Source organism: Plectropomus leopardus, chromosome 8 (genome assembly GCF_008729295.1).
Source record: "Plectropomus leopardus isolate mb chromosome 8, YSFRI_Pleo_2.0, whole genome shotgun sequence".
Taxonomy (NCBI): domain Eukaryota; kingdom Metazoa; phylum Chordata; class Actinopteri; order Perciformes; family Serranidae; genus Plectropomus; species Plectropomus leopardus.
The window spans coordinates 26635903-26648003 of record NC_056470.1 but is presented as its reverse complement, the minus strand read 5'-3'; the positions used below and the strand labels follow the sequence as shown (position 1 = coordinate 26648003).

General features: G+C 39.3%; 1 protein-coding gene across 4 annotated transcripts in view; it reads left to right on the top strand.

Moving 5' to 3' along the window:
• The window catches only part of LOC121947553 (protein kinase C and casein kinase substrate in neurons protein 1-like), a 51793-nt gene that overhangs the window by 27340 nt on the left and 12352 nt on the right, over positions 1-12101 (top strand). For 3 of the 4 annotated variants that reach the window (XM_042492647.1, XM_042492645.1, XM_042492646.1), the window contains exon 3: positions 8880-9009. In XM_042492647.1, the coding sequence (XP_042348581.1) occupies positions 8950-9009 (60 nt within the window). In that variant the 5' untranslated portion in view covers positions 8880-8949. Of the gene's footprint in view, positions 1-1991; positions 2164-8879; positions 9010-12101 lie in introns of those variants that run through there. The other variant, XM_042492648.1, reaches the window with a different exon arrangement.

The following is a 12101-nucleotide window of genomic DNA, read 5'->3' as shown; positions in this document are numbered from 1 at the left end:
CCCCATGGCTCTCCTCTATTCTGCTCAGGAACGGTCTGGCTGTCTGAGCAGCTCCATGCTGTGGCCTGAGCTTACTGCCTGCACCTCATCCCAGCTGTCGTGCCTCCCCTACCTCTCCTGTCACGTCCCTCCCTGGCCTGCCTCCATCTCAATCTTTATCTCCCCCTCGCCTTCCTGCCGCTGTTGTCTCGCTCGGTTTCTTTCTGTCACTCTCTCCTTGCCCGTATCTCAATGAAAGACCTCCCTCCGTCTTTCCCCTTGTGTGTCCTCCTTTACTCAGTCAGTCGAAGAGGAGGACATGCTGTGCTTATCAAACATCCTCAAACAGCCAGAATGCATCGTAAACAAACTATATATTAAAGCATCAACTGAGAGCTTTAAATTAAGTTACTTCTTAAAATGTTTGACATGCCAGATTCATTTTAAAGGAACAGTGTGTAAGATTTAGGGGGATTTAGTGGCATCTTCTGGTCAAGATTGCAGATTGCAACCAGCTGAAAATTCTCCTGGTTAGAATTCCTTCAGTGTTTATTTTTCAGGAGTTTTTTACCAGGAGCTGAGTTATCCACAGAGTTCCTTTCCTCTCTATAACAAACAGAATAAATCACTGAATAAAGCACTTTCTTGTTACACATCTATGTTTTTTCGACGCTGTTTGGCATTTTGGAAACGGGCTGCGAACCCATCAGCTACTAATGTGTGCTCACCTTTGTTCTGATCCAGACTTTCAGGAGGTTTTGACAGTAATCCAAATAGCTGCAAAGATCTTGTCCTCTCCAAAATATAAGGATTATTATAAGGATTAATATAGGGATGATTAAAACAAGTTAAAACACTGAATAAAGCAGTTTTATTTTACAAATCCAACGCTGGTTAGCATGTCTTAGACAGGCTGCTAGCAAAGCCCCTGCTAATGTGTCCAGTAACTTAAAATCCAGACATTCAGGTGGTTTTTATCAGGAGCAGAATTATCTGCAGTTTTCTCTTCAAAACACACTGACCCAGTGATTTAAACAGGTAAAAACAATAAATAAAGCAACTGAATATAAAAAGTTTTTTTCTAACACTTGTTGCAGAGGGGCTGCTAACTACAGTGGCTGACTCGAAAATTCGGATGGCCCTATCTAGAGCTGGTGTTTAGTTTGTACATTCTGGGATACAGCAGAAACATGGTGGTGCAACATGGCAATCTTCATAGACAAGTACCTGCTCCCTGTGCATTTAGAAACAGCTCTTTCTAAGCAACGTTTTATTTTCAGTTGATTATACACTAAAGAAAACATACTTATTATATTATCTTCCATTTCTGCCAATATCATCCTAAACCTTAAAGTTTAAGTGCATCTGATTACGTGAATAAAGAGAGGGGGAATAAATAACTAAATTAGGTCAGCATCGTCTTTGAATTGCTGTTGTCTAATCAGTCAGAACACAGTGAGCCTGGTAGTGTGCTGGAGTAAAGTTAGTTCATCTCTCTGAAATCTTCTTACAGTAACAAGCTTACGTGTTTGTTGTGGTTCCCATTCAGTGCTTTGAAAGGTTTGCCAGCGCTGGACCATCTGACTGTGTCAAGAACATTTGTCTCACCTGGCTCAGGGGCTCTCTTTAACTCTCTTGAAAGCATTCATGTTCATCAGGAACCTGCAGCACGTAGTTGAATGTTGTTGCTGCTGTGAACTCAAGTCACAGGAGTGAAGTGTCTTTGTAATGTGTCCCCTCTGCACAAACTCTAATGCATGTGTCACCATGCAGAAACAAACATTCCTGTGTACTGCTATCATGTCAGTGAATAATGTAATTACAGGTTCATATCAACATGTCTCTCTCCACTTTTTGTATCTCTGTCTCATTCGTCTTATCCATGTCTTTGCTCTGCTTCCTCACAAGCACCCTCCCCCTCTAAAGCTATTCAAGTGGCACACTGCAGGATTATCCCTCAGCCTCTGAGACATGCTGGTTTGGTCAGACTTATCGTCCGCTCTGGGTCCACTTTGGCCACAGAGGTCAAAGCTGCAAAAATAATATTTGCAAGACATTAGTAAGAGTCTGAAAGGACACATTTGGACTACAAATCATACATCTGCCGGGAATCTTTTAAGGGAGTTGTATTTTCAATTTTGGGATTGTTTTTTTTTTCTATTTTTAATGATGGAGCTAACCGTGGTAAGTGCATGTGCAGAGCAGTGTTTACTTAGAAATGTGCAAAAGTTTGAATTATAGTATTTTGTCAGCTGGAGGCAACAACGCCGCCTCTGCAGTCACAACAGACTCCTAAAAGACTTTCAGTAACAAAAGGGATCACTTTGACAGCAGCGAGTGTTGTGGTCAGTGAGTGGGCAGTTAACAGTTTCAAAAAGAGAGAGTAATCCAAATTGATGACTGTGTCTCGTACAGACCAGCTGTTATTTTTTTTAATATATTTTACTTACTGTATGCAATATTTTGGGGGGGTTTTTTGCAGCCCAATTCATTATTCTGGCCCATTTATTTCAAATTTGTTCAACTAAAACCTGAGTAATATTAGAAATAGTGTTCTGTCTTTACTCTGATTTCCTTACCAGTTAATACAGTGGAGAATGGGAGGTGTGTTCACAGTCATAGAGGTGGATTGACCTCAATATCTATAAGTATAAGGCCCCTTTCTACAAAATGCTTACCACTCCTACTCCTCATGGTTATCTATCTCATGTGACACACGACAGTCTCCAATAATGGACCAAAACTGACACATCTCTGTGGTTTATTCTGTCTCCTTTGTTTAGTCCAGTGAATTTAAGATGATGACTTCAATTTCCATATTGTCTTTGCACAAATTTAAAGCTTCCTCACCCATTGTCTTTTCAGCTTACATATAATCATCCATGCTACAGACCACTGGGAATTATCGTCTTAATCCAAGTGCTTTCTAGATGCCATCAAGCGTGTGTTGGTTTAAGTGTGTGAGTTTTGGTTAAATTAAGCCTCTGCATGCATCAATTTTCGTAGTGAGCTGGGATTCTGGCATTGTGCCGCAGATTAACTGACTTTTATGTCACCAGGTGTGTAGTCACGGATGCAAAAGCTAATTGGAGGGCTGGACTGATGGACAGGTAGCTGGACCAATGGTGTTTGTTTGTTGTTGAGATTAAGACATGCTACTTTGGGGCTGCTTAGCTGCATGAGGCCTTCTTTTATCACGTAGTCATGTTTTTGTGTCATATGACTCGTTAGTGAGTTTTTTCCTCAAACATTTCTTTAACTAATATTTTTACCTACAAGGTATGGATTTGAGACAGATGGTGTCTCAAACGTGTGCTGTTTAAATTATTGTGTCTGTGTTTACAGAGGAGAGATCCTCAGACTAATCTCATCAAGTAAACGCATGATTGTCATCATAGCTGAGCAAATGTGCTTTTTGGAATTTTTCCTGTTTAGTGAATGCAAACTGAATAAACACAGAACAACAGAAAGTGGTATGAGCCAGTTTGTTTGACTTATCTACACCTGCACATATCATTGCAAGTGGATTTACAAGTGTTGATTCCAGTGGTTTGACAAAGTGGGTAATTTGAGGGTGAAGGCCATCCCCCTTGTTAGCAAAACAACCTTGTTAACCTGCCATCCTTCTCCATCCCTTGGATCTGGACTCTTGTGCTGTTCCACTTCAGTTCAAACAACTTTCTTTATCCCAGAAGGGGAAGTCAGTTTTACAATGTACCATCCAGATCCAGACTTACAACCATTTAATGATGAGAACTACTCAGTTATGACGGAGCATTTCTATTTTAACCTGCACAGCAGTTGTAGCACTGCTTAAGCGAATGAAAGACCAGTTGCATACATTGAATTATGTCACATCATGTTACACAGCCAATCAAAGACAAGTGAGATACACACATGCGTGAATGAACAGTCACAGAAACAAGTAAGTCAGAGGAAAAGTAATTTTACATGGCGCATTCTGAAAAGAGAAATTGGACAACAAAAGCTGAGCTTTACATTAAGAATAAACATCATGTTAATTCTTCACACTAACAGTTCAAACGTATGTCTGAGGGCACAGAAAATATAATATTTCATATGACTCTGACTCACTGAATCATAACGCAATTTAGACATTAGATGGTAAAAGGATGACTTACAAATAGTCAGTCCTTCCTGTTACAAATGTACTAGGACTGTCAGCTTTAACATGTTGATCACGATGCAATTAAAGTCTGTAATTAACAAGGTCAGTTTTTTTTTTTAAATCACATTAATCGCTGTCCAACATTTTCCATCTTTCTGATTTAAAGCTAGAGTGATGATACTGGTATCATATAAATCTACAAGGCTAAGTGAAATCAATGTTACCAACCATGTAATGGTAGCCTCTCAGAAGGGGGCTGAGTAATGCTCCAAAGTTAGGTTAAATTGCGATTGACTATAGAAATTCTGTGATTACTCGCGATTAAAAAAATGAATTGTTTGACAGCCCTAAAATCAACAAATCACCTACTGGTTACATATGTACATACATGTTAGAAAGCATCTGCTCACCACATCCAACTGTCAAAAGAATATCGTCCTCAATGGGGAGTCCGACTGGGAAATTTCCCAAAATGCTTTTATTAAAAAAAGGAATAGCGCAGCATGTTGGGAAATGGGCTTATTTGCTTTCTTGCCAAGTTCTAGATAAGAGGATCAATACCACACTCATGTCTGCACGGCCAATATGAAGCTATCAAAACTTGTTTTTACACTTTGGTTTTTGTACTGATTAAACAACAACTAAATTAAATGAACAGTGTGTTAATTAGTGAGTTTTAGAGGTGCTGGTTGGCAGCTTTTGTTACCTTTAAACGCAGACAGGCTTTGTGTGAGTGGTATCTATCTCCTGAACTAATTCTATCGATTAAAACGAGTGAGAGTCTTTTCCAAAGAGTCACCATTCCTTTACACAGCTCTTACTTTGAGTGGAGGCAGTATGTCCTCTATGTGTGGACAGGGAGAATAGTTTGGTGATGTAGGGGTTGAGTCCATTTCATCAGCAGAGGTCAGTGTGGTAATCGAATGTCTCCTTATTGTTATAAATTATTTTCATTGATGCCAGCTCTTGAATTTATCGGGCAGGTTAGGAGGGTGGCTAATGTATCACTTTGGTGTTGTGTGGATTGGCAGAAAGGGGTCTTCCCGTGTCCCCATTTTCAAGAAGGGTGTTACTCAGAGCTTGTCCCAAAGAATGAAGCTTTAGATGATAAACTCTAAACAATCTATGAACAAAACCCTTAATTTGAATAAAAGTACTCATCAGACTAAATGAGTGAGTCTCCTTTTATTCAGTCAACTTCTTTTTAATGAGTAAATATGATTATTGGTGCTGTTATATTAATGCAAAACCGCCCTGTGGTCACAGCTGCGTGCCTCCCTTTGTGTCCTCTGTAGGGTTTTTAAAGTAAGAGGTGATTAAACTACATCATTTAAGGACATTTATAGGTGTAAATATAGCTGTGTTGGTCTTGTTTCAGTGTTTGTATTTCTGTTCTATTTCAGGATTGCAAATACACGATTCCTTTTTTTTTTAAAACTTAATTTAAGCATAAAACAAATGTAATGGGCAATTTAGAATAAATCGTTTTTCCAAGTCTCTACTTTTTAGTTCTTAGTGCAATACAACAAAACATTAAAAAAAAAGATTGCAGTGATATGACAAAAAATAGCCTGTGGCATGCCTCTGTCTTTGAGAGCAAAAAGTATTTTGACAAAAGTGAAAATGTTGCTTTTAAAGGCTCAATGTTAGGGCTGTCCCAAATACCGTTTTGGAGGCTTGAGAGCTTCAGTGATACTACCTGCAAATATCCAATGCTTCAACAAAACACCTGGTACGGGGGGTGATAGTAAGTTCAGTTTCCTCCACCAATTTACTGGTGAAAAAACAAATTTAAAAAATGAAGCGTTCCATGTTAATGGATGTCCATTAACATGGCTACTATTGAAGCATTAAAGCGTACGGGCTAGTCCAACTAAAGACCAAACATATGGATTGAAGCAGAATACTTCGTCAAATAAAACATGTTGTGAATTGTGGAAAAGATTTGGGACTTAACAGCACTCTGGAGTTATTGGAAATGAATGAATCACACAATCTTTACAAAGAGTATAATTCTAATAATACGAGTGTAGCCTAATCTTTATCTGCAACTGTGTTAGTCAGAATGAAGGATCTGAATATCATGAATGAAGCTTCAAACAATTCATGCAGACCTACAATAAAGTGACGGAGGGATACAGAGGAGATCTTTGCCGGAGTTTTTGTATAAACATGTAAAAGTGTGTTCATATAAACTTAGATTTTGTCATGTCTATATTGGCTGTACTGTACTCTGTAGATAATGATCGAGATTTATAGGTCTGGATTGGATATCATCTGTCAATTTTTGGAGAGCAAAATCTTTATTAATCCTCTATGTTCAGCAAAAAAAATATAATAATCAATATGGCAGAAGGGTAGACATAACTTTTTTACTCCTCTTTTCAGAAAAAAAAGGTGAATTACCAGAAGAATATTTTGCTTCTGATCCCAGTGTGACTGAAAGGCTGGAGATGCCTCTGACTCAGACACTGAGAGAAAAGTTGCCAAATCATGTAATAGTTCTTTGGTCTCTGGTCTCTGGTCTTTTGTGTTGTGCACTCTTGAAATAGCCAGTGTCTGAAAGCCTGGCCTGTTAGGAGCCCCACAGACTGGTGTTATGAGCACTAACCGAGGCCTTTTGATAAAACACAGCTTGGCTGAATCGGTCAATGTTCTGTGGAAACACTGAGCGAGCACGAATAGATGGGCTGTTCTGCAGCTGAAAACAGAACCAATCACACTGGGTACTAATGTTCCCCCGATAACATTTTTGATGAGTCGTTCCTGAGTGAAAACGGAGTGTGTTAACTGCGACTAAAAATACTTTCTGATCATAAGCTGACCTTGTAGTTTCTCCTTTTTCCTCACAAGGACGATTATGTTGTTACATTCTGTGTAAGGAAGTGAGGTCAGGCCGGTTTAAATTGAGCTTAACGCAGAGAGTCATTTTTCATGACTCATTCCAGGATGAAGGATGTTGCAGGAATGAGTTTGCACTTGACTGCAGAAGGAAGTTGAAGGATGGAGCATGGAGAGTGCTGGTAATATTTGAACAAAATATTCCTTGTGCTGCAGCAAAGTGAAGACTGCAGACTCAGCTTGTAATCTGAAATGGCCACGAGTCATCCTTCATTTGCACTGACCTCTATCTAGCCCGCTTAACTAACGCTTAATTTGGACCGTGCATACTAAGAATCAATCAATTATTGCACTGTGCTCTTAAAAACGTTTACAAAAAAACTCGTTATCATTTTAATTAAAAGCTATAATAAAATTTTGTTGGGCCGTGTGCAGAAGTAGATAATAACCACAATCAGCTGCATTTAATTGTTAAGACCAGGACATCATGTCACTATCAACAGAGCCTCCTTATTATTAGACACGTACAACATATTGTATTGTCATATTGGTTGCTGCACTGCAATGAAGAGCTCTCTGTCAGGGGAAAGCCATTAGTCATGTGAGCAAAATAGATTAGGCTTCAAACTGAGTTCAATACTGTTAAAGCATCTTGCAGTCTCTTCTGTTTTAACCATGGTGGTCAGATATCGACCAGACGTCAAACAAATAAATATAAATCACCTTAAACGCTGGAGGAAATCCAGCAGGAACTCTGTTCTGTAGGGGTTATCAAGTAAGAGGTGATTAAACCACATCATTAAAGGACATCCATAGGTGTAAAAATAAGTGTGTTGATCTTGTTTCAGTGTAGTTATTTCAGGGTTGCAATCACACAGTTCTTTTTGGCCTTAAATTTAATCAGAAAACAAATGTATTAGAGAATTTGGGGGAATTTTGATTTGAAAATCTCTTTTTTTATCTTTGCCTACGATCCTGGAGGGGATGATGCATTTGGCTGTTGAGTGTTTGTTTCTTTCTGTCTGCAGCTAATCTCACAAACTAGACACTACTGGACTAATCAGCCTAATCTTTTATGTACATCTGCTTTATTGATAGTTTTATTCAATCATTAACTGCTGACTCCCTACTCCTCTTAACTGGTTGGTAGGGGCTGCAAGTTTTTTTGGAACTCATCTCAGCTAAAAGCAGCAAACTTTACCCAATTTGTTGCATGCCACAATTAAGCCTTTGTTGTGGCTCAAAAACTGACTTTAATGGAAATATTTCATCTCATTTCGAACCGAAGCATCTGCAGATTAATTTGATACCCAATTTGTTATGATACAATAAAGTAAGACAAATATGCTCCAATTTTTGTTATCTTTGCTGCCATCTTGACTGTAATGCAGCCAGGAAGGACAGATCTGGCTGGATATATTGACAATGGTAATATAAGTAGTAATAGAAATAGTAGTGGCAATTGCAAGATTCTATTTTTACACCCAAGGTGCACTCAGGGCTGCTACACACAGTGTAGTATGTGTAGCATACGTGTGTTTTTATCTTTCTCAGATGTAATGTGTCAGATGAATGAGTATTTGCACGGGTGCACAAGGATTCAGGGTCAGAGCTGTGTGATGGCCGTGATGCTCCACTCTCTCTGGTATTTTTTCTAGGACACGCCAATATAAGATGCCCCGTTTCACTCCTCAGGGCACGGCGCTGTATGCATGGTGAAGAAGACTATTTTTATCTCATTATTATAAACGTCTCAAATAAAAGCCCACTGAACACTGAAAGGTTTCCTCCAGTTGCCAGGGAAAAAAAAAATTGCTAAGTTGCTTTTCAGTGTTTGGCCTTCTGATGTCTGCTTGTGCACATCCATTGTACTTCTTTGTCCCTGTATTTGTGTAATTTTTAGTCACATTGTTCTCCTTTTGTCTTTCAGTGCATGAGGAACCCAGCTCTGCTGCAGAGAACAGGTTTAGTCATTAGAGTGATTTGCCACATCCAGGAAAATGTCTGGCTCCTACGATGAATGTGCGGGAAGTGACGACACTATGGACAGCTTCTGGGAGGTACGGACAACACCCTCATGTCTGCTCTGATAGATTTTCAACCTGCAACCAAAAACTTTTACTCTTCTCTTTGTCTTGTGTGACTTTTGAAACCCCACAGAGTAAACACTGAAACCATGGAAATTAGATTTGTGTCACCAAGGTTTTACAGGAAAATTTGTCTCAGAAGTTGTAGCAAAGCTGCTCTATACCCACTGAGGCTCAAGGCAGAGGGTCACAAAAATTCAGCATGGTCATACGCTTCAAAGTGAAAACAATCTTGCAGAGATTACGATGAGAGGATTGATACCATGCTCAAATCTGCCTTGTTTGTCCTAAGCTATGCTAACCAGCTGCTGACTGTAGCTTCACATTTAACATGCAGATATGTGAGCGGTATCAATCGTTTGAGCCTGCCATTGCAAAGCATATTTCCCTGAAATGTCAGACTATTGCTTTAAATTAAGAGCTTCTTAAAGGAATATTTCGTCCCTCAAATGACCTTTTGTGTCCAAATCTCTCACCCTGTATAACGTTGAATTTTGGAATAAAACGGTGAGGAAATAATCCAAAAACAGAGAAAAGTCTTGACGAATCGGAAGGGATCGGCATTTTAAATACAGCAAAACCATATCAAAACATCACTCCTCAGTACTTCACACATTTCAGCCAACGCATTGCTATTTCAAACACTGCCACATGAACTGTCTGTGCACATGCCCTGTTTATGCTGTTTTAAATTGTAAGGTGTTCAGGTCTAGGTCTCTTTATTTCTACCTGGAGGTAGATTTGGTTTGCAGTAGAAAGTAAAAGGCATCTATTGACACTGTTTCAGACATCACAGACAACATACCAGATAATACATGACAAGAAGACAAGAGATGAAATGATAAAAGTGCCCCAGTGCTAATCAAAATGTTAAATATCTAATAAATACCAATAAAAAACTTGCATAACCAAACCCTTAAAAAAAAAACAATCTAGACTTTAGTGAAAATGCACGTTAACTGAGCATACAATAGGACAAATGAGACTTGGATTATACTGTAGGAGTTGTGTGAGGGGGTTTGTGGGAAAAAATGTTCTGTTATAGTTTTGCTGTTTGTTAAATGTGGGTCTCTATGGCTTTAATTCACAATGAATTTTCTCTGTTTTTGGATTCTTCATTCACTGTATAGGCATGCATGAAAACCAAAATTCTTCTTTATGACATCTATGTAACACAGGTTGAGTAATTGATGTACAAATGGTCATTTAGGGGGTAAAGTACCTTTTAAAGGTGACCGGATTAGGAGTTCTTCCACTTCATTTGGCAGAAGTGTGGCTAAATATCTTTTTATGCAAATGCATAGGTTCAGCTATGTTAAATTTAGTAAATGTGCACAAGCTATAGCTAGTATTAGGTTTTATCTAGACTTGTCAGTAGCATACTGGTTTGGCACATTCAGCTTTAAACAAGAGAGAAATGAAGAGAAATTATCCAAACAGACACTCTTGTATTAGTCTCATTTTCTCATCTTATTTTGTGAAGACACTCATGTACTTCTTTGATGTAATTAAATGGGTTTCCATAGCCTGCCTTAATGTTTATAATGAAGCCCATTCCTGCAGAGAAGAAAAAAAAACTTTGTTGTGACAGACTAAATAAACTCATAGTACGTCAAAAGTATGAGCTACAAATTCAAATAAACTGGACTTCAGCGGACTTCGTTTGACTCAGCCTCGTACATATTTTTAGTATTTCTTCTCGAGTATCTATTTCCCTGGCAGACAAAGATGACAGGCTGTGAAAAACTGAAATTGAGACTAATGAAAGAATTATTCTCTTGGTGTAAATGGGTTTCCATCGTTTACTTAAACTATCTGGATTTCACAATGAACACTGTCTTACATTGTTGAAGATGTGAGTGCCACATGTGAACTTGCTACAGATTGTTATTTAAAAGAGCATTGCAGCTATTTTTATAAGTATATGTAATAATGCAGATTATTGCACACTGTGTCGTTGTAGGACACATTACAGCAAATATAAACATCATACAATCTATCCTCACTTCTTGTGCTGAGATTCAGCCTGTGTACTTTTTACCCAGCACCAAATTAGCGTTAATGAATTCCCTCAGTACAGAGTCTTCTTTGTGTCATGGCTCTCAGCCACAGAGACAGGGACAAAGAGCCTCAGTCATCAGTCGCTCTGAGGCGTCCTTTCACCACATGCACCTGCCTATAGCATCTGTATACTAGCAACAACAACTCGGGTCAGCTCATGGTTTATAAACGCCAGAAAAAACACTCAATTTTCAAGTTTTGCCATCAGGAATGTTGATGTTTGATACAACTGAGATGAGAGGTACCAACTACATAGAAAAAAAAACATGAAATAATCACCACCCTGTTGATTGTGGTGCAAAAACAAGAGCTCAGGTATGTTTTCATGTGCAGAACCAGTCCACCTGCGTGTTGTTGTTGTTGGTGTGACTTGGCAATCTGTCACGCAGGCCAACAGTCATACCGTCGCACACCTGTCTCACTGCCTCCCTGCAGCTCTCTCATCTCAAACAGTAACCAAACACATGCATGCTTGTGTCAGGACCAATCACAGTGCAGCGCTGCAGCAAGTGAACACATCAGACAGGCTCTCCACGAGATATGCGTGTGTGATGTATGTATGTGTACGGCCGTATGTATTTACAGCGTATACACACGCAGTCTGTGGTTTCTATGTATTTGTGTCTCTACCTCGACGTCTATCCCTGAGAATCTGTCTGCCTGCATTACACCACTCAAGAGGATTAAAGCAGTCACACACACACACACACACACACTGATACACACACAAACACAAGCCCATGTCATTGCATAACTACACATGCACAGGCACGAGCAACCCCCCCCTCCTCACTACCCTCCCTTCATCATGCACCATGAGCTCACGCCCCCTGCAGGCACTGAAGAGGCGGATCCACACGGCCTGGCTCTGCTCTTTTAAGGCGGTACGCTTAAGGTGGCAACGTATAAAAGGAAAAGCAGTCAAATAATTTTGACATAATAACTCTGAATACTCATACAGAAACATTTAGCTTCAATGCCTCAATTCAGCAAATAAATGTGGC